At 42.2% G+C, this 27,207-nt stretch overlaps 1 protein-coding gene across 4 annotated transcripts in view; it reads left to right on the plus strand.

Moving 5' to 3' along the window:
• The window catches only part of LOC116176333 (nesprin-1), a 77,192-nt gene that overhangs the window by 5,569 nt on the left and 44,416 nt on the right, over positions 1–27,207 (plus strand). For 3 of the 4 annotated variants that reach the window (XM_031494841.1, XM_031494842.1, XM_031494844.1), the window contains exons 2-19: positions 697–758; positions 5,803–5,898; positions 5,957–6,133; positions 6,276–6,430; positions 8,832–9,717; positions 9,768–9,969; positions 10,020–11,812; positions 11,862–18,432; positions 18,478–19,326; positions 19,374–19,978; positions 20,062–20,312; positions 20,361–20,630; positions 20,682–22,242; positions 22,293–22,614; positions 22,660–23,712; positions 23,764–26,765; positions 26,816–26,989; positions 27,093–27,203. In XM_031494841.1, the coding sequence (XP_031350701.1) occupies positions 697–758; positions 5,803–5,898; positions 5,957–6,133; positions 6,276–6,430; positions 8,832–9,717; positions 9,768–9,969; positions 10,020–11,812; positions 11,862–18,432; positions 18,478–19,326; positions 19,374–19,978; positions 20,062–20,312; positions 20,361–20,630; positions 20,682–22,242; positions 22,293–22,614; positions 22,660–23,712; positions 23,764–26,765; positions 26,816–26,989; positions 27,093–27,203 (18,140 nt within the window). The remainder of the gene's footprint in view (positions 1–696; positions 759–5,802; positions 5,899–5,956; positions 6,134–6,275; positions 6,431–8,831; positions 9,718–9,767; positions 9,970–10,019; positions 11,813–11,861; positions 18,433–18,477; positions 19,327–19,373; positions 19,979–20,061; positions 20,313–20,360; positions 20,631–20,681; positions 22,243–22,292; positions 22,615–22,659; positions 23,713–23,763; positions 26,766–26,815; positions 26,990–27,092; positions 27,204–27,207) is intronic. The other variant, XM_031494843.1, reaches the window with a different exon arrangement.

Here is a 27,207-nt window from a genome sequence, read left to right on the forward strand (position 1 = left end):
TCGGGGGGGTAAAAATTATTGAAATCGCACGAACAATGCGAGTGAAAAACCACCTCACACCAGCAGAAAAAAATCTGCAGCTGATACACTTTTTGTAATGAACAAAAGCAGAATTCAAAATTTTTAACCCCAACCACTGACATTTTGAAAGTTACCATAGAATCTTGTTATAGGTAAAATACTTTAATAAAGATCAACAATTTTTGACTTTACAAGTTCGTGGGATAGAAGAATTTTGGATTTAAAAAGCTAGAAAATCTAAAAGATCAGTCGAGGTGCGATTCCCATTATGAGTTGAAACAATAAAAATGTCGTCACACTTTTAATTACGCAAACCTTGACAATTATTTCGCACATAAAAAAACGCCAACAACCAATTAACGGATTACCGGCAATCTGTCAGGAAAACTGAATTTCGCTTTTTGGCAAACGTTTCGACGATATCGATAACGAATCAAAAATGAAATATTTCTCGCAAAGTAGGACGTGCCACGTGCCGAAACTTTGCGTGACACGGTGATATAAGAAATGCGTGCATCATTTGAAAAATAACATAAAAAATTATTCAATGCTCCATCAGTAAACTCTAAATTGAGTTATGTCGCAAACTGAGTTTCGCATAAAATAAGGTGCTAATGAATATAATTACGTAACTATAGTTTCACTTAAATTATAATTGTTTTCTCTTGTTGACAGATGAACAGGAAAGAGTTCAAAAGAAGACCTTTGTCAATTGGATTAATTCTTATTTAGCCAAGGTAAGTTAACTTTGCATTTGTCATGCGCCTATATACACAATGTAATATACACAGTGGAACAATTAAGTATATAATATGTTTTCATTTCGAAATTTTTGTAAAGAAGAACAAACATTCGTTTTAATTGTACATATGATGTTAGCAAATTCTTGTATGAAGGTAGAGTACAAACTGATTGGCATGTTTTGTTAGTGAAAAAATCCCATTTAGTTATTTTACAATTCGTTAATGAACAACTTCCATCAAACTGACGCCTTAATGATTATGGCACATGCTTCCGCAACAGCTCGTTTCCTGGATGAAAGAAAATGGTCTTTTGCGGAGAACTCTTCCGGTAATAAATAAATCAACGTTGCTCATTATGATCCAATAGGAGGTAATAAACTTTAAAATCTTTAAAACGAAGTTTATCTATCGTCAGTAGGTACATGCAAGTGACGTTTTTGAATTCCCTAACACGTACTTTATCTAATTGCGACTGTAATCACCGCATTATCAAGCAGTCGTACATAAAGTTGTTTTGAAGTCAGAGTTATAGAAGACCTTCAATTTTTATAAGAATCCAGCCCACTTTGATTTTTTCATGAGCATCCAATGCTTTTGAACGCATGTTTGTAACAAAGATCAAAGCACGTTGATTTGTATAAAAATTGAATTTCTAAACCACTTTTTTTAATACCTATACATTTTTGTTATATCAGTTAAAATATAGACACCTTACTCGTCACTAATTTTTACAATTCGCAAAAAAACACCCTGTATTTTAATTGATTGGGCTCATTTTTTCAATATCTTAGTTTGAGACTAAGCGGGGAGGATCCTCAGAAGATCCAACTCTAAAAGAATGTGTCATATGCACATCATGTCACATGTGCACTCAATCCATGGACACACTGTATGCAAATAAAAATGAATGTTTATATGATAAAAATAAACTCTCCATATTAGTAACGCTTGACTTTTCCAAGGCCTTTGACACAATTAGTCATGAAATTTTAATAAGTTTATTACATTATGTTGGCCTAGGCTCGCATGCAAGTACATTGATGGGAAGATATCTTAAAGATCGTAAGCAACTGGTACTAGTAAATAATACTAAATCTGATGCACTACCGATTTGCTGTGGGGTCCCACAAGGCTCTATTCTAGGTCCTCTATTATTCACATTATACACGTCCAATTTTTACAAATGTCTACAACACGCCAAGTTTCATCAATATGCAGATGACACGCAACTTCATTATGACTTTCCCCACGACAACATCGCTCAGGCTATTGAGCACATGAATTGTGATATTTACAGAATTGTTCGTACGTCTGAAGAACATTGATTATACATTAATCCTTCAAAGTCGCTAGCGATGTTGTTTGGAAAAAGCAATATTAGAAGTAGGTATAAGGATGCTGTAGAAATTTATGTTAAGGGCACTGCGTTACATGTTCAAGACAAAGTAAAAAATCTTGGAGTGGTTCTAGATTCTGATCTCAGATTTAAAAAGCACGTATCTGAAATGGTGAGGAAAGCCTACTTAAATTTAAAATTAATATTCAATAATGGGTTCTATCTTAGTAAACACCTTAAAATTATGCTTTGTGAGTCACTGGTTCTATCGCAATTCACTAAATTCACTTATTGTGATACTCTTTATGGATCATGTTTAGATGCTGCTGACAAATACAAGATTCAAAAAAATCAAAATTCATGCATTCGATTAATTTATGGTTTAAGGCGATATGCACATGTCTCCCACAAATTAAATGAACTAAATTGGTTAAATATGGAGAACAGGAGACTTGTGCACGCTGCCTCCTTATACCACAAAATAATTCTGAATAAATCTCCACAGTGTTTGTATGAGAAAATCAATTTCAGTACCAATACCAGGTTTTCGATGCTGATCACTCCGCCGATGCATAAAACGGTATTTTATGAGCGTTCCTATAGTTACAACATTACCCATCTATCTATACAATTCTCTACCAAATTCATTTAAAAAGCTTAGCCCTAAACAATTTAATTTACATGTCCAACGTTTCATACTTGACCGCCAGATCCGTAACCAATGAACACCTGATTAGGAACATATATATGTATAATAACAGTAATTATATTTAATATCATTCTCGCTACGTCCATTCATAATTTTTGTACCGCACTGGTCAACAATAATTTTCATTGTTTAGTTTTTATTATTTACAATTAGAAGCCATGTGTCATCCCTTTATAATGTAAGTAATATACTGGGTTAAGTGGAAGAGCAGAGGCAGTGGGTTTCACCACTGTCATCTGAACTTCGCCCAATTTAGTTACACGAAAATATATAATTTTTATTTTAATCTATTATACATTTTGTTGCAAGATGTAACTAATAAAAGACATTATTATTATTATTATTATTATTATTATATGTACGTATGTCTTATGCCTGCCCAAATTGTTCGTCCGATTGCGATAAACTTTGGGGAATGCTTGTGAGCAACCAAAAAACACAAAGAATACCTAGTTTTTCTGGTATACCATTTCCGATTTTAAAAGTTTTGAGTGTAAAAAGTTCTTATCTTGAAGAAATTTGATATCTGGAGTCAATAACGAATCTAAAATTAGTACTACAATTATAATTACACCGACATTCTTATATGGAATTCATACTTCGTCCTTTGTGCGTTTCCATTTCATTGTATAAAGGACATTAAAAAAAATATTAATGGCTAGTAGCACTAAATTTCTGGGAAAATACTCATATACCTAGATACCCACATTGTATACATCGAGGTAACATACCAGTAATAAAAGAAAAGGCACGTACATATATTTATCTTTATGACATTTTAACTAACAGAGAAAGCATAATAACACTATTTACATGGAATATTTGAAGGAATTAAAAGCTAATTCAACAAAATAAATTTAATTCTGCCTAGAAAAATCTGGGCAAGGAACATTATACAGGGCTTTCAAAGTTAGCACTATTGCTAACTTGGTAATTATAACAGATACAAGGTCGTTAAGTTAGAAACTAGCTGATTACAATGGTAATACCAGAAAAACAATTTTGTGTTTGCCTTTATTTTTGAGTGGGACAGTCGCTGAATACGAATTTGAAGTTTGCAGGCAAATATTTGGCCCGGACCTTAGTTTTTTTGGTACTTTTTGCCCAAATTTTGACGTTTGTTTCAGTCTTTGGCAGTACACCAAAGAAAAACATATTCTCATATAGAGGGTGTCAACGAATCTATTAGACAAGCAATTAGGTATTAGGTGTATCAAAATGAGGTTTTTACAGGTAAATGGTACGTGAAGAGGAGAGTTTCGCCGGAAATGGTTTTGAATTTTTAAATTGTATTTTTACATTTTTGGATTTCTGAGACAATTCTGAATCAGAATGTAACTTTTTCAAAAGTGTTTACGCTCACTTGATGTATTTAGAGCCACTTTTAATATTGCATCTAGGTGGCCATGATCAGACCCAAACTAATTTAAGAACCTCAGAAAATTACAATCGCAAAGTTTTAGTGGCTAATATGAGAGACAGAAATAAAACAATTTGGCAGAATTACATTTTCGTGTTCTAACTAGTATTTTCAAACGGCAACCCTTTTTTGAAAAGCACTTTCCGAAAAAAAGGATTTTTTGACGAATCTACCGATACTAATTTATTTGCGATTGGATTAAAAACAAGAACATTAGTCAAATATTACTAAGCAAAATACTGGATAATAATTTATTTACTGTTGTCAAGTGTGCCATGGATAGAAGGTCCTTAAATTTCAGTTTAATTTTTTGTCAAAATGTATGTAATGAAAAAGTGGACATGGGCCCGATTATGGCCACCTAGATGCAATATTAAAAGTGGATCTAACAAAATCAAGTAGGCGTAACAACTTTTCAAAAGGTCACATTCTGATCCAGAATTGTCTCAGAAATCCAAAAATGTAAAAATATACAGGGTGTTCCACTTTTTTGACGGAAATACACGTTTTGACACACTAGGAGGTAATTCTTAGACATAAAAGGGCAGAATCGCGCATGTGTGAGGGTGGTTATTGTGCTGCCCCGCGCTCACAGGGTGTCATTGGAATGTAGTTCAGTTACTTTAGAACGATATGACATATAACAAGTTTTGTTAACCATATGGGCATGGTCAGCGGACATTAGTGGCTAAGTTTTTAATGCAGCAAATCTACTGAACGAATAATCTGCTTTCTTCCAGCAGCTACACGCCATTTACTCAGCTGGCATTTCTTATGCTTACTTATGACCGCGCTCATTGAGGGTATCGTTACAGGAATACAGGGTGTTCCATTCGAAAAAAGTGCGTTTTTGGCGATATTTTGAAAATGCGATTGTCAATTGTTTTTTCTGTTTCCGCCATTATAATTAGCAAAAAGAAAACACACCAGTTCTCTAATTGAACCGTTCTTGTATCTCTCACAATAAGTTAGCAATGGCACCGACATAATTTTGAGGGCCCTGTATAGCTAGTAAAATTTTACCCAGATGTATTCGCCAAAAAAAACTCGTCTCCAAGAGGGAGAGCAAACTCGACTCGTAGAAAATCACGTATATCCTTTAAAAGAAACAACTGCAAGCTGTCTCGCCCTTAGAACGCCTATTTGGTTTAAGAACGGGGATTCTTGAGTGGATTTTTTACAGACGAATATTGTCAGAGAATGTCTTCTGGCTGATAGGTATATTCTACGCAGAACAGTTTACTTGGGAGCGATTTTCCGTGAAGAATAAACCATTCGGTGCTTGGCTGTTGATCTCACAAAACATTCCTCTGTCATTTTGAAAACCCCGCACTTTCAAATAATAACCAGTAAAATTAGAGACAAAAAATGCTCAACAATTTCTTTTGATTTTCACTTATTGAGTGACAAGGAGATAAAAACCCAAACTCTTACTACAACTCGCGCATATTTCTCACCACAACAGTAGCCCCCATCTTGATTACTTTGTGGTGTTACACCAATGACGGTGCCTAGCACGCTCGCGAGTTAATTGCCCGACATCGATCTGATCCTTTTTTTTTGTCTGTTACAGCGTGTTCCGCCGCTTAGGGTAGAAGACTTAATCGAAGACCTGAAGGATGGAACGAAACTACTTGCGTTGCTTGAAGTATTATCCGGCGAGAAACTGGTACGTTTTCTTCATGACGCGCGTTAATCGACCTTTGAGAATTTTTTTAATCCTTCAGCCTATGGAGAGAGGCAGAGTTCTGCGTCGGCCCCATTTTCTTAGCAACGCGAATACGGCGCTGCAATTCCTCGCCAGCAAAAGGATCAAGTTGGTGAACATAAATGCGACGGACTTGGTGGATGGACGTCCACCCGTCGTTCTTGGACTCATTTGGACCATCATTTTATACTTCCAGGTAAGTGGAGGTGTTTTTAATGAGCTACGTAAATTAAACTGCCAAATTTTAAAGCTACGCAATAAGGATTTTGGGGTAAGCGGCAACCCTCATGCTTGCGCCTGTGTGTTTATTATACGCTCACCTCTTTGTCTTTCTGTAGATTGAGGAAAACAGCAGAGCCTTGGAATACCTAGGTCAGTGGGAAAGCACAAGCAGCTTGGAGAGCGCCGGAACCACGTCTTCGGCCACGAAAGAAAGATGGAAGCAGGGTGCCAGAAAGACGCTGCTGCAATGGGTTGCTAACGCGCTTCCAAGGTTAGTCGCAAATAAAGTCTCGCTAACCCAAATACACCGATCGATAGTTCGCGGGGTGAATCACACTTTTCGGTCTTCCATTTCGTCACACTCGTATTTTACGCATTTATGCAATACCAGACTTTATAGCATCTGTTGAATAATTAATGAGATGATGACATGCTACGGCCATTATAAATTTATATAATCCGAGTCTTTGAAAACAAGTTCGAATATTTTAAGGTAAACCACTTTTACAATTCGTCTATTCCTATTTTCGTGCGAAATTATTGCATTGCTTTAGCAAAAAAAAAATTGCTCGTATGTTGCGTGGGTACAAATTTCGCACTGTACCCGCATCCAAGGTCTACACCAAGTTATGCAAAAGATGCTTTATGTTGATCAATTTTAAAATGCACATACTATCATTTTTAAGGGCGCGTCCGTGACAAAAACTATCTGCCCATGTACGCCCATAGTTTGGCACTAATTATACAATTTGAGTCGGAAGTAAAACAAGTTGTACCTACTTACATTTAATTTCCCACATCGCGACATGAAAATGAAAATTGTATTTGATACTCTTCTAGTCTATAACTTTTGATTGAGAAGTCTGATCGAAAAAGTACGAATTGATTTGGATTCTACGCACCCAAATTAATAAGAAAAAGTGTTTTCCCAAGAAATTTTGGTGTAGTCGATTTTTGGTAAAAAAGGAAGGTTATACACTGCCCTTTTTTGAGCCCCGAAAAAAAAATTGTCTCAGATCGACCCGGAAAAAAAATTTTCTTATAGAATGTGGCCTGTAGAATCCATAATTTCATACAGTTCCAAGATTGGGCTACTAGTTCAAAAGTTACAGCCGTTTGAATTTTTTTTCGAAATTGGTTTCTAGTCTATAACTTTTGATTGAGAAGTCTGATCGAAAAAGTACGAAATACGAATTGATTTGGATTCTACGCACCCAAATTAATAAAAATAAGTGTTTTCCCGAGAAATTTTGGTGTAGTCGATTTTTGGTAAAAAGGGAAGGTTATACACTGCCCTTTTTTGAGCCCCGAAAAAAAATTGTCTCAGATTGACCCGGAAAAAAATTTTTCTTATAGAATGTGGCCTGTAGAATCCATAATTTCAAACAGTTCCAAGATTGGGCTACTAGTTCAAAGGTTACAGCCCTTTGAATTTTTTTTCGAAATTGGTTTCTAGTCTATAACTTTTGATTGAGAAGTCTGATCGAAAAAGTACGAAATGTTTTGGATTCTACGCACCAAAATTAATAAGAAAAAGTGTTTTCCCGAGAAATTTTGGTGTAGTCGATTTTTGGTAAAAAGGGAAGGTTATACACTGCCTTTTTTTGAGCCCCGAAGAAAAAATTGTCTCAGATCGACCCGGAAAAAAAATTTTCTTATAGAATGTGGCCTGTAGAATCAATAATTTCAAACAGTTCCAAGATTGGGCTACTAGTTCAAAAGTTACAGCCCTTTGAATTTTTTTTCAAATTGGTTTCTAGTCTATAACTTTTGATTGAGAAGTCTGATCGAAAAAGTACGAATTGATTTGGATTCTACGCACACAAATTAATAAGAAAAAGTGTTTTCCCGAGAAATTTTGGTGTAGTCGATTTTTGGTAAAAAAGGAAGGTTATACACTGCCTTTTTTTTAGCCCCGCGGCTTTTATGAATTTCCTAGGCTAAGAGGTACACCTAGGCTAACTTCTAAGTATCTACCTTGTATGAAATTTCCCGAGAAATATTTTCAGCTAAAAATATTTCATATAGACCTCATAGATCGCGAGATATCAGCCAAAAAGAGCGAAAACACGGTTTTTGGGGGATGGTGGGGTGGCTGGAGCCTTTAGCACAGGGTCTGGAGGGTGGGATTTTTAATATGTTGTTTTGACACCTAACTGAACATATCCCACCATTTTTTTCTTTTCCACCTCAAAATGTCCAGTTTGCCAATTTTACAGTCTCTATCGCCTAGACTAAGGGGCCTCGTACTTCAATATTTCCTCACAAGTAATCATTTTCCTGACTTTTATGTAAATAATTAATAATTGCCCTTATCGTATTAAATAAATGCGGATGCACAGAAAATGTTTTCTTTCTGTACTTTGAATTCACGTAGTATACCTTTATACATCAGTCATAAACACCTTGTTACGATATTTTCAAAAATGTGCAATATATGTTTCTTGAGATTCCTAAACTAAGTGTAATTGAATATCTTCTGTACTTCCGTAAAATAAACATGTAGCTCGATCGGTGTTGTATATTATTGCAAGCAGTAGACCATAAATCCTTGTCCAGAATTAAGGCACCGTGTCTTTAAATAGTTTCAAACTATTTGGTTCGATGCGCTTACTGCCTGAATTATGTGCCAAACTAATTTTAGTGTAATGTATAATTATTGTTCTTTGCAGCGACGCCGGAATTGAAATAAGAGACTTCGGCGCAAGCTGGAGAGACGGAGTGGCCTTCCTAGCCATAATCGACGCCATCAAGGCGAACCTAATTAACCTGGCGGAACTTCGCAAGGAGACGAATAAGGTGCGTCTGGAGACGGCGTTCGACGTCGCCGAAAAGGATCTGGGTATAACGAAGCTGCTGGATCCGGAAGATGTGGACGTGCCGAAACCGGACGAGAAAAGTATCATGACGTACGTCGCGCAATTTCTTCACAAGTATCCCGAACCGAAAAGCACGGGACCGGACGCTATCGCTGCCATTCAGGACGAATTTAACGACTTGGTGTCTTGGCTATTAAAGAAGACCCAGTATTTGGAGCACCTGCAGCAGACGAACTCTCTGCCGCTCGACTACAACGAATATACGAAATTTAAAGAAGAAGTGGAGAATAAGGCGATCGTATACAACAAACTCAGATTGCTCGTAGAAGCTCAGAGCATCCTCTCGATTACCAAAGAGTCGTGGTTGGACGTTAGCAGGCTGTGGAATCAACTAGAGATGCAAATGCGTTATTGGCTGTGGTTACTAGATTCCAAATTGCCCGGTGATTTCAAATACGTCGGCGAATGGTTAGCGAATGCCGAAAGGCTGATCTACACCGACGATATACCCACCGCTATGAACGAAGAGACTGCAACTATTATTAGTAGAAAGTTAGAGGAACATAAAGCGTTTTTTGCCGAACTACCTAATATACAAACGAGATTTGAGCAAGCTTGCAACGGTCCACTAGCGAAAGAAGTGCCTTCTGCCCAATTAGAAAATATGAGTTTGAGACTGAACGAAATTGGACCCAAAGCTGCTCAAAGACGTATTAGACTTAAATTCCTTGAACACAAGGTGAGTAGTATACAGTTGACGAACTGGCATCTAATCGCGTGTAATTTTAGTGCTGCCTTATTGCCTTTTTGCAACTGACGGAAACCAAGCTTAGAGGGTGGACGATCAAATATGGACACGTAGATAAAGTCATTCAACTTTTAGATCAGTACCGCAATTTTGTATCCAAAAACCACATTTTCCAGGAGTTCAACAAGGCCTTCATCGATATGCAGGCCGTAGTTGAGGAGTATCAGCGTGATGGAAATATAGGTAGACCTTGACATATTGCCAAAGGGAAGCTCTATATTGATGTGTTTCAGATAAAAACGAGCGCCAGGATATCGAGAGATTTCTTCGCAATACCGCCGAAAGGTGGAAGAACGTTTCGATGGAGCTGAGGTGTGTGCAAAGCATGTTGGAGGAAGTCGTGGCGTACTGGAGACGATGGGATTCGCTATCGGTGGAATTCGATCGATGGTTAGATAAGGCGGAAGAGGCCATCAAGCTTCCTGAAGAAGAGCGAATGGAGTTCTTCCAAGACATAAGCGTTTGGAGAGATAACTATCAGTTATTAGGCGATACTGTTAGTTTCCTCATAGCCACGTGTGAAGACAAAATCGCGGCGGACTTAAGGGAGCACTTCGCCAAGATGACCTCTCGATGGGATAAGTTATATCCGGTCGTCAATAAATATAGTCACGCCGGCGATATACTGCGCAACAGAAAGGAGTTTAGGGCGGGCGTCGAGGTGTTATCGAATTGGTTGCGTAAAGCCGAAACGATCTTGAATTCGCAGCAATTGGGGTCTCTGGATAAAATCAGAGCGCACGGCGAGAGCTTACTTCAATTGCAAGGCGAAGTGAAAGGAATTGAAGACCTCTTCAAGGGTATCAGCAAAACTTTCCAAACTTTAATCCAAGATCTATCTCGAGACGAAGTGGATAAAATGATGAACACTTTGAAAAACGAAAAGGAAGCTCTCGTTCGAATTCGTGCTTTGATTCCCGCTCAAATACATCTATTCAACCAACTGCTAGTCCAACAGGAATCGCTGGAGTCCGGCCAGCGTGAGATATCAAAGTGGCTTGATGATGCCGAAACACTTCTAAGTGAGTTAACGCTCGCCGGAGGGCAAGAAAATTTGCACACGCAGTTGGAGAAACACAAACAGTTCTTTATCCGAACCCTCTACTACCAATCCATGCTGGACAGCAAGAATAAAGTTTTGAAAACAATCGAAAAGGCCGTCGATCAACAAACAAATCCAGACGTACAAGAGATGAACGATAAAATGCAAAAATTAAACGAGCGTTTCGAGTATGTGATAAAAAACGCACATCTTTGGGAACAAAAGATGCAAGAAGCCATACGCAGCTGGTATAATTTCAACGAATGCGAGCGCGTCATATCGTCCTGGCTTTCTAAAGCCGAACAGTTGATATCCGAAAAACATATCGATACCAGGAAAACGGTCGAGTTTCACAAAACCTTCTTTGAAAGTGTCAACGAGCGTTGGATTCACGATTTGGTTCAAACCAGTCAAGATCTGAAGAACTGCCTTCCGAGCGAAGAACAAAAGCCCATCAGTAACTCTGTGGAACGCCTACAAGCGAAATGGAAGGAAATTTTATCATTTGCGCCCCTTCATCTGATGCGCTTGGAATTTAGGTTGGACGAAACCGCTTTCACGCACTACATTAAAGAAATAGAAAGAGAGATCATAATCGAACAACAGGCATTTAATAAGCAAGAGAACGTCGAGTCCATAATCACAAGAAATAAGGTATTTTTCGCTCCTCACGGACACCTGGCTGAGACCAAACGGTGTTTGGAGAACCTAGAGAAAATAGCGACTACCTACTCGCAGTACCATCCCGAGGAGTCAAAATTAAAGGAATCCTGTACTAAGGCAAACGAACAGTGGGAGAATATTAATTTCAAAGTTGAAAAGTTGCGCGAACAATTGGATCGAATACCAGAGAAGTGGAATTACTACCACGATCGTTTCCAAAACATGGTGCAGTGGATGAATGAGGTTGACAGGTCAGTGAGCAGCGTCTTCACTAATCTCAAGACCATGGAGGATTTTGATCGAGAAAAGGCTCTTTTCCAGGTAAGTGTCGCCACTTGCACGCACAAATCGATAAGAATGTTGTTTCCAGAAAATCTGCCAGGACGCCGACGCCAAACGCGAAGACATGAAGTGGTTGGTTCAAACTCTCGACTCTCTAGTAAGTCACTGTCCCGAAACGCAAGCAATTGAGGAACAGCAGAAATTAGAAGCACTAATTACTCGCTATAAAAACCTAATACCGACTCTGGAAGTCACAATGACCAAAACGGAAACTCTGACCAAGTGCTACACATACAAAAAGGAAGTTCGGGAAGTTTGCGAACTGTTGAAGAAGGTAAAGGAGCAGTCCAAGCACGACCATCACCCGGAAACCTTGGAAAATGTAAACCAAATGATTCAACAACAGGAAATCGCCGTGTCGCAATTGGATTTGCAGCGACCCAACATTATGACGATGCTGCAACGTGGCAAGGAGCTCGCAAAGGAGCCGACCGCGCCCGAGTTCGTGCACGAAGAAATCAAAGCACTTGAAACCGGTTGGAACGACGCCTACAAAGAGACCGTCGACAAACTCAACAAACTGAAAACGACCCAAACAATTTGGTCGAGCTTCAACGAACAAAAAACTGAAATTCTGGAACTGCTAACCCGAGCACACCGCGAACTTCAGCGTATACCGCTAGGACAATACACCTCGACCAATATTCCTGCCGATTTACAGGCCAAACAAGAAATGTGCATTTACTTACGGCAAGCAACCGAAGAAATCTTGAAGAGGTTGCGAGATCTGTGTACGAAACTGGGAGAGCAAGCAGTGCCCGCGAAAAGGCCCACTTTCGAAAAGGAGATCGAAGAGATCGAGGAACATCTGGACAGTACCATCGAAACGGTGGAGGAGCGCGTCGTGTATTTGCAGCAGTTGAACGACAAATGGACGCAGTACCATGATCGGCTGGGGGACCTACAGAGCTGGACTGTACAAGAAGCGCCGAAAATGTTAAAGGCAATAGAGGATAATACTGCACCGGAAGACCGCATACAGAAAGCTACCGAGCTGAAGAACGAAATCGTGCACAAGGTGGATCTGGCTAATCAACTAAAAGCGATAACGCGCGATCTGATTATCGACGAGTCTAACCCCGAAGCGAATAAAGTTAGAGCGGAGGTCGTCGCCATACACGACAAAATGGCGGCAATACACAAAAACGTCGACGAAGAGTCGGTGGCGATAGTTCAAGATTTGGAGAATTGGAAGCAGTACCAGAGCGCGATCCGGGAAATTAAGCCCTGGATCGAGCAGGCCGAGGTGAGTATGCATACCGGTGTGCCGAAACCGGCCACGTTAGAGGAGGCGGTGCTACTGCGTAATCAATCGAAGCAGTTTTCTAATGAGTGCGGTAATCAATTGAAGAAGTTACAAGGGGTTGTGGGTATTAGTCAGCAGATTGTAACAAAAACGCACGCCCCCGACGAAGTCGATGCGATACATTCGCGTTGGACCGTCATTGAAGACAATGCGGTTCAGCACGCCAACAAGCTCGAAAAATTAGTGAAGAATTGGGATGAATTTGACGGTAACGCAAAAACTTTGGAAGCTTGGGTAGTGAACAGTGAAAACGCGTTGGCAGCCGAAACCATTAACCTTGATGCGCCCGATGTGGAGAAATTGGAAAAGCAGCTCGCTCAATTGAAAGCGTTTAACAAAGAGGTTTCGGAGCAACAAGCGAAGTTGATCAATTTGACGCAAAGCTGCGATTCAATCAGCCACGGATTGGCCCCGGAAGGTGCAACGATCGTTAAAGGGCGAGTTCAAGATATAAAAGGCAAAGTTACGAACCTTTCGGAGGGCCTACGAGCAAAAATAAATGAGGTTTCCGACGCTATTTTAACCAGGCACGAATTTAAAGGAAAAATGATGGAATTCTCCAACTGGGCCAATAATCTCCAAGGAAACGTAGCTAAAGTCGACGAAATCCGAGCCGATAAGGTAGATGCCGCGTTGATAAACGTACACGCGTTGCTTCAGGAGCACTCGGACAAGCAACCGGCCTTCAACGCAATTTATGAAGATGTTAAGGCGTTGAGTTTGAAGAACACCCCGCAAGAAAACCAATCGCTCACAGAAGAATATACGAATTTGGTGGGCAGCTATCAAAATCTGGAGACACAGCTTCAGCAGAAAAAGAATGCGTTGGAAAAGTGGACCGATTTGCTGAATTGGCACGATGAGACCGCCCGCCAGCTATCTCACATAAAGTATCAAATCGATAGTCAAAAGGCAAAACCGGAAGATCTGCAGGTGTTAGTTAAAGAAACGGAAACGATCATTAGCAAGTTAATAACTTGGAAACAAAAGGCACCCGAAATCGATCAAATCGCGAGTGTGACCATTTTGGATAAAAATACCGGGCTACCAAGCAGTGGTGAGAAGTTGGTGCGCGACATTGAAGTGAAAACAATCAACCTAAAGACGCAACTGGTCGACAAACTAAAAACCTTGGAGGCGCTACAGGGACATCGAGATGCATTCACAGATTTGCAACGACAAGTTCAAGAAAACCTTGATAAAACTCAAGCCCAGTTAGCACAAATAAATGACAGCGTGAATAATCCGGAAGATCTACAGAGGGCAGTAGCTGAAATAAATCGACTTTTAGAAAGTCACGTTCAAACCGCACCGGTAAGGGAAAACTTACAGAGAAAAGGCGAACAACTTATGAAGGAAGATTTGCCGAACGCAACTGCGATTCAGAGTACGATATCGGCTCTGGATTCAAAGTGGGACGCCGTTCAGGACGCGATAAAAACCGAAAAGCTTAAGTACGGCGATATTATTTTCGCGTGGAAGGAGTTCCAAGAAATGAAGAATCGAACAGAAAAGGAGATCGAAAAAGTCGAACAGGTGTGCGATTCGCTACAGACACCTTCGGATTATATCCAGGCCAATGCGAACAACGAAAACGCCCGAAGAGCTCTGGAAGCTTTGCAAAAAACAAAAATCCTTCTGAACAAATTGGAATCTAAAGCCGAATCGATAGGGAAAAAGGCCGATTTTATTCCGAAGATGGAGTCTGAAGTGAGGTCGGAGATAAAGGAATGCCAGAAGCACTGGTCGAGTGTGTATGAAAAAATATTGAAGGTGGCGCAGACGGCGGAGGCGCAAAGCATAATTTGGCAGCATCTCGAGGAAACCAAAATTAAGCTGTTGCAGTGGCTCGGGGAGCAAAATTCGAGCCTGAGCGCTGCCGCGGAAAAACCCAACGAGGTTGAGGTGGCACAAGCGAAATTGGTCAAGTACAAAGAAGAATTGCCCGCGTATCAAAGTTTGAAGCAGAGTATACCCCTTAAACATCAGCAGTTGGCGAATTTAAATAACGTGCAAGAATTACCCATGGTTGCCACTTTAGAAAATCTGTTAGAACAGCAATTTGCAGATCTACAAGAACGAGCCGACAAATTGCAAAAGGTTACTTCGGTCTACGGTGATAAAGAAAAAGCAATCCGGAAGGACATCAAAGATACCGGAAATAAAATTTCTGCCATACGCGAGGAAATCGTGAAGTGTGAAGATTTATCAGGCGACAACGCGAAAATCTTGGATCGTCTGCTCAACTGTCAGAAATTGAAAGGCCAATTAACAAACTGCGATACGGACATTAAGAAAATTGAGCAGCAGATCATCGGCATGAAAACAATCTATCCTTCATTTTCCGAAAGCAATTTACCGAAAGAGCAGCAGCTGGTCAAAAAACGATACGATGGTGTGTTGTCGCACGCCAATAAAATTGAGAACACCCTAATTTCCTTCTTAAAGAAATACCACAATGAGAAATACGGAGCGTTGCAAAGAATCATCGCGACTCAAAAGGAAAAGGTGCAATGGTGTCACCCAGAGCCTGCCAGCGATAAGTACAATCTCGAAGTTAAGCTCAACGCGATCAATTCAGTTCAAGCGGCCATCCAAGACTGTGAAAATCGCAAAAATGAATTGCAAAACTCGCTAAAACTATTGGAACCCATTGAAACACCTGAAAGTTACAAGCTGATGACGGCCGAAAAGGATCACCTCGAAGTTGAGCTAGAAAACTTGAAGCACTCTCATAACGCCACCAAAGAACTACTCGAACACAATATCAACCAGCACCAAAATTACGAAACACTCTCCGACGCGATCTCCTCGTGGCTGAAAGACATCGAAAACAAGGTCCGCGGGGAAAGCGTAACCCAACTAGATCTCAACAACATACATACGAAGATCGACGAAATTAAGTCGCTTCAAAACGCGGTCGGCGGTTACGAAGACGAGATTAAGAAATTGATCGAGCTGAGTGACAGCATGGTTAAGGAAACGCCAGAGTCTCGGGTCGCGCAATTCGCCCAGCACCTTAACACGAGATATCAGGCGGTGGTGAAGTTCCTCTCGAGTTACTTGGAGAAATTGGACGAATTGAATAAGTACAAGGAGCTGTATCAAAATAGCATCAAGGACGTCGAAGACTGGCTAGAGAAGGCCGAACAAAAAGTGAAAACTTTCGGGGAATACACCACACGCGGTTCCAAGCCGAACGAGGCCACTTTGGAGGAGCTGAAGAACTTTGCGAGCGAAAGGGAAAAGGGACAGACTTTGTTAGGAACCGCCATGGAGCATGGGGAAGCTTTGTTTTCGGGTATAACTCCCGAAAATAAGGAGGTCATTCGTACCGAGCTAAGAAACCTGCGTGATAAGTCGGAGGCGCTCATTGACAAAGTGAACGGAATTTATAAGCGAGTCGAGGGCATTTTGATGCAAAGGCACTCGTTCGAGGACAGCTTGCGTCAGGTGAAGCTTTGGATTGCGGATGCCGAAGAAAAATTGGGCAATCGGGTCACGTTGAAGGCGACACTTTCGGAAAAGAAAGACACGTTGCATAACTATAAGACGTTGGCTCAAGACGTAAACTTGCACAAAAACATTCTACAGCAGTTAAAGGACAAGATCGCGCAGATTGAAGACGCCGAAGGCGATTCGGGTTTCCACGATAGTTTGGAAAAGTACAAGAAGCTGTCCGATGACGTGAACGCCAGAGTTGCGGCGTTTGAGACGTACAGTAATAATCATGAAGGTTTCAATCAAAGCATAGAGAAGTGTAGAAGTTGGTTGAGCGCTTTGGTTGCGGAAGCGACATCGTTGATTTACGGCGCATCCATTGAAAATACCGAAACAAAATTAAGTATTCTAGAAAACCTGCTCGGTCAAAAGGAAGAGGGGGATAAAATGTTGAACGAGTGTAAAAATCAACTGGAAACGGTGCTTAGCGAAACTGCTCCTGAAGGACACCCGGCGCTGATCAACAGTTATGAAACCCAAGTGCAAGCTTGGAACACATTTTTGAATTTGTGCTCCAATGGAAAGGACGATGTTAGTAGAATTTACACAAAGCACAAGGAGTTCAGTGGGCTGGTGGAAAATTTGGAAGCGTGGCTGAAACAGAAAGAGGGCCAAGTGAAAGATCAGAGTTTGCGCAGTACGGAGGAAACCAAGAAGACGCATTTGGACAAACTGGAAGGTTTACAGGTGGAGATCAGCGGCAAGGAAGACGACTTTAAGAGGCTCGCCCAGCAGGCCGACGATGTAGATTCTAAATCTGAACTCTACGCTCACGCATCGCAAATGATTACGCGGTACGATTCCCTAAAGAATGCCGTTAAAGAAGGCATAAGTAAGTACGGCAGCTTCGTCGACGAACACAAGACCTTCAATGCGAATTACGCTACGTTTGTTATGTGGCTATCTGAAAAGCAAGACGATTTGCACAATTTGGGACACATCATTGGAGACATTGAGGCTATTCAAGATCGTCAGCGAAAACTGAAAGAACTCATCGACGATCGCAACCGTCAAAGCGAAACGTTTGAGAACCTAATCGAGGAGGGAGAGAAACTCTACGCCCACACATCTCCAGATGGAAGAGAGATAATAAGGCAACAATTGCGCAATTTAAGAACGATATGGGACGGATTCACCGACGATCTACAAAACGCGTCAAATAAACTCGACCAATGCCTGATCCAATTCTCCGATTTCACCACCGCTCAAGAACAACTGACGAAGTGGTTGAAGAACGTCGAAAAAGCGATGTATGCTCAAACTGAACTGAAATCGACCCTTCAAGAGAAACGGGCGCAGCTCGAGAACCATAGGATAATGCACCAAGAGATTACGTCCCACCAGCAGCTAGTGGATTCGGTCTGCGATAAAGCGCAGCAATTAGTCGATCAGACCAAGGACAAGTCACTTAACGTTTATCTTCAATCTATCAAACAACTGTTTAAAGAAATCGTCAACAAATCCGAAGGCCTATTGGCTAACTTGGGAGAATGCGTTGACAGCCACAACCTGTACAATCAGCAAGTGAACGCCTTTAGAGATTGGCTAGCAACCGAATCGGAAAAATTGCAGGAATACAACGACGTCACCGGCGAAAAATGTGACATTTCGAAAAGAATAGACGCAATCGAAGCTTTAAAGCGCAACAAAGAGGACGGGTTAAACTTACTAGAGAAGTTGCAGCAAATGGCGAACTCCTTGAAACAAAGTACGGCGCCAAAAGGCAATGAGGAAATTGAAAAGGAATTAATCGTCTGTCAAAATTTATTGGAGCAACATATGGACGCGATAGGTACGTATTAGCCTTGACATAAGCCTTCTAATTTTATTATTGCAGACAAAGAGAAAATGAAACAACTGGATGCATTGAAGGAATGGGAGAAGTTCGAAGACGACCTTAAAAAACTGAACGAGTGGTTCGCGGAGCACGAAGGCAAATTTCGAGACCAAATGCTCTGTTCGACGCTGCCAGAAAAGGAAGCCCAACTCAAAAATTTTAGAAACGTGAAGGATGCAGTTGGTAAAAAGGAACGTGAGGTAGACGCGTTCGTCGATAGTGGTCACGTCCTTCTGCAGACGAGCGAGGTGCAACGCATCAAACCGATCATATCGCAGATCAACAACCGCTACCAAACCCTACACGCTCAAAGCAAAGAGGTAATCAGCAAATCGCAGAAGGTCGTCGATGAACACCGTAGCTACCAAGATAAACTAGAGGAAATTTCTACATGGCTTACTCCGCTGGAAGAACACCTATCCACATTACAACATGGAGAATTGGCCAACAACGCGGAGGCCAAATTGAACAGACTACAAGTTCTACTCTCTGAAAAGGAACAAGGGGATCATAAATTAAACGCCGTCACCCTTCAAGGTGAAAAACTCTACCCGGATACCGCTGCTCCCGGTAGGGAATCAATACGGAACGAGCTCAGAGGGGTAAAAGAACGCTGGGATGCACTTCAGGAAGGCATACTGGAACAACAAAAACTGCAAGACGCCCAAACTCAACAGTTGTCGAGCTACCAGGATATGTTACAACAAACATTGGCGTGGCTGCACGGTATGGAAAAGGCGATTCAAATTGACTCCTCGGCTTGGAACAGCATTCAAGAGGTGCGCTCCAAATTGCTGAAGCAGAAAACTGCAATGCAAGAGATCAGTTCGTACAAGAGGATCATCGAAGGTAAGACCGTTGCTACGTTATGTAAATCTGTAAGCGTGATCTTGTAGGCGTAACAGACAAGGCGAAGAATCTCGCACAATTAACCAGCGGAAAGGAAGATGATGTTGACGAGAGCATTAAATCAATCAACATTCGCTACCAGGCGTTAGTGAACAATGCTCAGGTCGGCATAAAGCAATTGGAGCAATTCCTCGACGTCTATCAGCAGTTTTACGACCTCCAAAAGGCGCACCAGGACTATCAGAAGCAGCTGTGGGACAAGCTGGAGAGCTACTCAGATTATAGCGGCAACAAGTCGGCGTTACAGGAACGCTTGAACAAAGTGAACGATCTTCAGGACCGTCTGCCGTCGGGTACCATCACGCTGCGCGAACTGGAAGATCACGTCAACAATAAGATTTCGATTCTGCCGGCTCGCGCGCAGGAGTCGATGCAGCGAGACGTGACGAATATGAAGTTCGATTTGGACAAATACGTTGCGGCTTTGAATGATGCCAAGTTCGCGTTGGAAGGGCGTATAAAGCAGTGGACCGATTATGAGACGTCGCTGGATAGACTGTTGACGTGGTTGACCGAGACGGAAGCGTCACTGAAAAATTATGGTTTGAAGGCGACTCTTGAAGAGAAGCAGGAGCAACTGGAGAAGTATCAAGTGAGTTTTTGTGGATTTTCTTATAGGGCGCTTTAGTCATCAGCAAGTAATTGTCGTAAATTTCTTAATCTGTTCTTCTTTAGGCTTTACTGTCGAGTTTGAAGCACTATGAGGCCGAATTCGATAAACTTTCCGACCAGTCTACCGAACTCATGCAGGAGAGCGGAGAGACCCGAATTTCTGTTAGTGTACAACAGATTACCTCTAGATTCCAAACCGTGCAAGCGACCACAAAGGAAATTGTTAAAAAGTGCGAGCAATCCGTGAACGAGCACAAACTCTACAATGAGAAGTATCGCCAATGTTCGGATTGGATAGCTGCCGCGAAATCGAGGTGCGTTTTTCGATTCTGTGTCTGAGAAACGACTAATTGATTTTGCAGATTTGACTCGTGTCGACAGAAAATGAAAACTGGAGCGCGCCCCGTTCTTGTGGAAAGCAATAAGGTATTGGAGGAACTTTTGGCACAACAACCCAGTGCGACACTCCTTTTGAACAACACGGTTGAAGTTGGAGAGAAGCTCTATCCCACAACGTCAGCTGATGGAAGAGAGGCGATCGGTGCCCAATTGCAAGAGCTGCAACAAATGTTAGATGCTCTATTTGACGGTATCGGCAGTACCTCCAGGGATCTCAAAACAAAATTGCACAGGTAACATTGTTAATTTAACATGGGTATGTATACGTTTCTACTTATGAATAGGTGGAGTTCTTTTGAAGATTGCGTTGATCAAATCAAGGCGTGGGTGAAACAAGCCGAGTATCAATTGCCGCAGGAATTAGAACTCAAAGCCACTTTAGACGAAAAACGAGCCCAGTTACAGATTTATCGTACGCTTTTACACGACGCCTTAGCGCATCAGCAAGACATACTCAATCTGCGAGATAAAATCGACAATCTACCGGAACGCAACGAAAATGTGGACCAACAACTGTCGACCCTTGTTGAGCAACATGGCAAGATACTAAACAGAGCGCAGCAGTTCGTCGAACGTTACGAAGCCATAGTCAGCAACCATCAACAGTACAGCAAGGCCGTCTTGGACGCACACGAGTGGATAGACGCGACGAATAACACAATCACTCTCTGGGCCGATACGGAACTCGAAAGGGTGACTTTACACTCAAACTTGAAACGCTTGAAAAACTTACAAGAGAGCCTTCCCGAGGAAGAAAACCGAATTGTTAAAATTCAAGAAATCGGCGATAAAGTAATTCCCGGTACAATTGAGCATGGACAAGCTAACATTCGATCCCAAATCGACAGCTCGCAACAAGAATGGGCCGCCCTCAATTCCCTAATCTCTAACACGGTGAAAGCGTTGGAGAGTCGACTGCAAGGCTGGGCAGAATACGAGTCGATGAAAGATCAAATTCTCGCATGGATTCGCGATACAGATACGAAACTGCATTTAGTAGATCTGAAACCGACGGCGAAGACTAAAAAGGAAGAGTTCGATAATCTGAAGAAGTTACAGGGTGAAATACGCGCCAAGGAGCTCGAGATTGACGCGGTCACAGAGCGATCGCAGCAACTGACCAAGACCGTTGGCGCTCGGGGATCGCAAGTTTCTGAACTGGGAATCAAGTATCAGCAAATCGCACAGAAGATCAAGGAGATGGTTACGAAATGGCAACAATACTACACCGTCCACGAAGACCTCGACGCCAAGGTAACAGAATGTGTCGAATGGCTCGACGATATTAAAAACAAGATTAATTATTGTTCCGATTTATCGGCGCCCTCCCAAAAAGATTTGGAAAACAAGCTGGAGACCATTCAAGACTTGCTGCTAGGCAAGGAGGAGGGCTCGGCAAAAATTCAAGTCTTAGTCGAGTTGGCGCAGAGCGTTCTTGTAAACACCGCACCTAGCGGACACGACCTGATCAATCAGACGCTTGCCAATCTACAAGAGGAATGGTCAAATTTGGCCTCGAAAATGATCGAAACCAAGGCGCTGATAGATGATTCCATTACAAAGTGGGCGGGATTACTTGAACAGATACAAGGACTTGACAAGATAATAAGCTGGATGGAGACCCAGCTATCCGAATTATCCGAATTCCAAAGTTCCATACCGGAAAAACGGGCGCAGCTCGATCGTGTCAAGGCGGTCGAGGAGAAGACTCGGTGCGAAAAGATTGAGGTTGATAATCTGAGTGCCAAAGCGATTGAAATGTTGGCCAGTGGACAGCAGAGTCAGGCGGCAACACAAGCCAAATCCATTCTGGACAAATTTAATAATTTGGCCGAAAGTATTGGGGTAAGTTTTACCGTAAACCAGTTGTGTGGGGTCTTAGTTCCGTTTTTTAGAAACTTTTATTGGAACGGGAGAATCAATACAAAGACCATAAAATCTACAAGGACGCGTACGACGAGTTACAACGCTGGCTTATTAGAGCTCAAGAGAAGATGCCACAAATTAAGCAGCGTCCGCTAAGCGATAAGTTAGCGGTAGAAAACTTAGCGGCTCCCATTGACGCTCTGCTTAATAAGCAAGCTCAAGGCGAGGTGCTTTTGGATCACCTGGAGCAAAGTGCCGAAGTTGTTTTGCCAACCACCAGCCCGGCGGGTCAAGAAATTATCAGAAACGAGAATCGCGCGCTTCGCGAAAGTTTCGAGCGTCTATTTAAAGGTAATTTTGTCACCAAAATACGAGTAGGCTAATCTCTAATTTTAGATCTGAAGGAGCAAAAGGATCAATTGGAAGTTGTTCTGGTACATTGGCGCGATTACAAAGATGAGTACGAGCGCCTCTCTGACTGGCTGCAACAAATCGCCATCTTGATTAAAAATCAAAAAATTGCATTGTCGGCTAATGTGCCTGAAAAAGAGAAGCAAGTGGAAGATGTCAAAGACATTTTGCAAAAGTTGGAAGCGGGCAAGGAGCAAATTGATAAATTCAATCAATCGGCTCAAGTCCTGTTGAATTCCCACCTGGACGCCTACGTCAACAATCAACTACAACATCTTAACTCAAGATATCAAGTCGAGTTGAATCTTGCCAAGGACGTGTTGAAGAAAGTGGAAACCAACTTGGAACAGCACCGCCAATATCTGGAGAGTTTGGAAAAAAGTCGCGCCTGGATTGAGAACGCACGCGAGTTAATCCGTAATTGCTCCGAATCGTCCACAACTACCAGCAAGGAAACTCTCCAAGCGCGTCTAGATCAAATTCAGGAGCTGCTGTTAAAGAGAGAGGAGGGCCAAAACCTGGTGCACGCAACTGTCAATAACGGCGAGAAGGTGTTGCGCAACACTCGCTCGGACGGCCGAGAAATTGTTAACAACGAACTTAAGCAATTACAAAGCGATTGGGAAAAACTGGTAAAGAAAATGTCAACCGCGAAAGTGCATCTCGAAACCGCTCTACTGCAATGGGCCGACTATGACAGTTCATATTCTCAGTTGCAACAGTGGATTACGGATCGCGAGGCCAAACTGCAACAGGTGTCCGAACAAAAGGTTGAGAGGACCAAAGGGCCGACGGGGTTGAACTCGTTACCCATCGTCGAGCGGAAGGCCACCTTGCGAGAAACAAACAGCATAGTGCAAGATATTGTCTCTTTCGAACCGGTGATACAGTCGGTCGCGTCTAAAGCGGAAGACCTTATGCAAGCAGCTCCAGCATCGGAAATTTCTAACAAGTACGAGAATTTGTCCAAGCAAGCCAAGGAGCTGTATGAGAAGCAAAAGGAAACTGTGGAGCAGCATCAGGCTTTCATCGATTCCGGTTAGTTACAGAAAAATTCCCCCCGGAAAAGTGCTAATACGTTTGTTTTAGGAAACGACTTTGTACAATGGCTTCGAATTGCAAAAGAACGTTTGAGCAAATGTTCCGAACCAACTGGCGACAAGGAAGGTCTCGGAAGCAAACTGTCTCAGCTCAAGGTGTTGCACAGCGAAATCCCCGAAGGAAAAGCGAAGCTCGAAACTGTGTTAGAAACTGGGGAGGCGGCTTGTCAGGGTGCCGACGAAGAGGATAGGGAAATTATAGAAGAAGAGGTAGCACTCTTACAAGACGATTTCGACAACTACGTAGAAATGCTGAACAATACCAAGAATCTTTTGGAAACGGGAATTGTGAAATGGGCCGAATACGAAAGTCAATACCAAGACGCTTTGGATTGGTTGGCAAAAACGGAAAAACTCGTGCAGTCCTACAATAAACTGCAAAACAATCTGGAGGACAAGAGGCTGGTTCTCGAACAGTTCCAAGGTCATTTACAGACATTGTTTGATTGGCAGAGAGATTTGGATAAGTTGAATATGAAAGCGCAAATGTTACTCGAAACGTGCGCCGATACTAGAATCAGCAATGCGGTCACTCAACTTGCCACGAAGTATAACGCGATACTTTCGATGGCGAAAGAGATAATGAGGCGTCTAGAGTTACATTACCAAGAACATCAGCAGCACAACGCGCTATATCAAGAATGTCAAGACTGGGTGGAAAGAACCCGTGAAAAACTCAACGAGTGCCAGGACGTACCGGGTACTTTACACGAGGTAAAGAACAAACTGCAGATGGTTAAGGGAATACGTACTTCCTTGGAGCAAGGCCAAAACAAGCTGAGGTACGTACTCGAACTTAAGGAGAAGGTCATCATCAACACCGAGCAAGCGGGCGCGGCGAAAATAGAGGAAGACACGGAAAATCTAAAACTAGACATGGAGAAATTGCTGAATGATGTAAACGACGTTAGAAACAAGCTAACCGGTCGAATGACCCAGTTGGAAGAAATTGCAAAGTTGCACAAGCTGTTGCAAGACTGTTTAAACGACATCGAGCAACAACTGCAAGGCGAGCAAGAGTATTTAAATGACTTAAGCGAGAAAAAGGCAAAGTTAGAGAAGTTCAAAGCAATTTTGAAAGAGCTAGGTTCGCAAAGTGACCTGGTAGAGAAACTCAAGGCGAAATTGACCGAAGACTCCACATTAAAAGTGGACGAGTACGAAACCACATTTAACCGTTACAACGATCTCCGTCAACAAATCGAGGACGCCATTCAGAGTTTGGAAAATCAAGTCGAAAGACACAGTCAGTACAAGTTGTCGTTTGACAGTACAATGGATTGGATTCGTAAAGTACGTTTGGAAGTTCAAAAATGTTCCGATCTCCACGAAGAAAAGGGTAAAATTATTGAAAAACAAAGTAACGCGCGCGATATTTTGAGTAAACTTCCGGAATGTGAGGCCCTCGTCAATAAAACGGTGGAACTCAGTGACGACGTCATGAAAACCACCTCGGATGAGGGTAAATATGTGATTAAGCAAGAGGGCGAACAGTTGAACAGCGACTGGGAGGGGTTGCAGGCGATTTGTCGCGATACCGAAAAGGCGCTCACTCATTGCCTGAATGCGTGGGAGAATTTCACGGGAAATTATGAGGAACTATCCAAGTGGTTGGATGAACACCAGCAGATGGTGAACGTGGAACAGGAAGCGGAAAATAAAACACCCGAAGACTTGGAGCGGTGTCGGAAGTTACTAAATGAGATCGTATCCCAAAAACCGAAGTTGGAAGATTTGAATGACGATTGTGAGTCGTTGATGGAATTATGTTCCTGCGCGTGGGTACGCGACCATACGGTGCAGCTGCAAGGAGCCTACACGAATTTGCTTACGGCCGCTCAAGGTTTAGTTTCTAAACTCGAGAAAAATTTGTCCGATCACACCGAATTTATTAAAGCGAAGAAGGAGTTGGAAAACTGGTTGTATACCGCACATGGAAGTGTACAAGACTGTATCGGAGTTGGTGATGAGAGCATTATCAAGGACAAGCTAGAGACAATTAGATTAGTGTCTATTCGTATGACAGAAGGACAGCACTTGTTGGCGGTTCTACAAGACGCCTTTACAAAGGTCATCGACACAACTCCGCCTAATAAACAGGAAGGTCTACGCGAGGACATGACCACTTTGAGAAACAGTTGGGATCAGCTGACGATCGATATTACTTCAATACAAGCTCAACTAAAAGCAGATTTGGCTCGTTGGGAATCTTATGCCGATACGAAAAAGCACTTCGAAGACTGGATGTCGGAGTCCGAGCAGATGTTAGCCGAAGTTCCCCAAACTAACGGGGAACTAGGCGAGATGAAAACATTACTGGAGCGTTACAAGAACTTACTTCTAGAAATTGAAACAAAAAAAATCGATCTGGATCGCTTAATTTCTGAAGCCGGCGAGCTCAGTTCCTGGGCCAAGAAAAATACAGTTCTCGACGAAATCAAGCAAGTGGAACAGCGTTACTTTAAGTTACTCCAAGCGTGTATCTCTAAAAAGGAAAAATTGGAAGCGGAACTCAACGATCACAATTCCTACCATCAAGGACTGCAGGAGATTGAAAAGTGGCTGCTGCAAGTATCCTTCCAGCTGATGGCCCACAATTCACTGTACATCACTAACCGCGAGCAAACCGAACAGCAAATCGGCCAGCATAAGGTGTTATTAGACGAAATCGAGCACTATCAGAGTAACATTGACAAAGTGAAAGCCAAGGGAAAAGCTCAAGTGGATCTGTACGCAGCTGAGGCACCCGGTTTTAAGGATGCCGTTGAGAAGCAACTGACTAACGTTCAAGACAGTTACAATTCACTCTTACAAACGGCACTGCAAATACGCAATCGCCTACTCGAATCTCTCGCAAAGTTTAAGGAGTACGAAGATACGCTCGAAAGCATTATGTCGAATTTGGACACGTACGAACCGGTCATCAGCGAAGACCTCAATAAACCCGTGGCGAATTTGAAAGAAGCGCACTCGCAGCTGGAGGTCGCTAAGGTAAATGTCCAGCTTGTACTGTTGGCTAGACGAATTTACATTTGTTTTAGACGGTCCATGGGAAATTGCAAGCGGAAAAATCACGATTGGCCGTTGCCGTGCAAGCGTGCGAAGCGGCGACCGCTTGCATCAGTCGTCCGAGCAGTCCTAGGGATATTTTACCTCCTCCAATTCCGCACCGTGAAATGGAAGTGAGGGTCCGACTAGAAGATCTTATCGACCAGGTAAATTAGTTGTGACTAAGTACCAGTGTAGTTGTTTGGGCATTAACCCCTTCCTTTTGAGTTTGTTGTTAACACCTGTTGCACGGTTTTTGCTTTCATTTAGAAACACAAGGATCTGACACTACCAGAGGGCAGTGAAAGTCGACTTAAAGTATTACTGGATCATCTCGAGGCGCACGGCTTTATTAAAAAATTGCACAACCAATTTGAGAAGGTTG

The sequence above is a fragment of the Photinus pyralis genome, unplaced genomic scaffold (assembly GCF_008802855.1).
Source record: "Photinus pyralis isolate 1611_PpyrPB1 unplaced genomic scaffold, Ppyr1.3 Ppyr1.4_LG7, whole genome shotgun sequence".
Lineage (NCBI taxonomy): Eukaryota > Metazoa > Arthropoda > Insecta > Coleoptera > Lampyridae > Photinus > Photinus pyralis.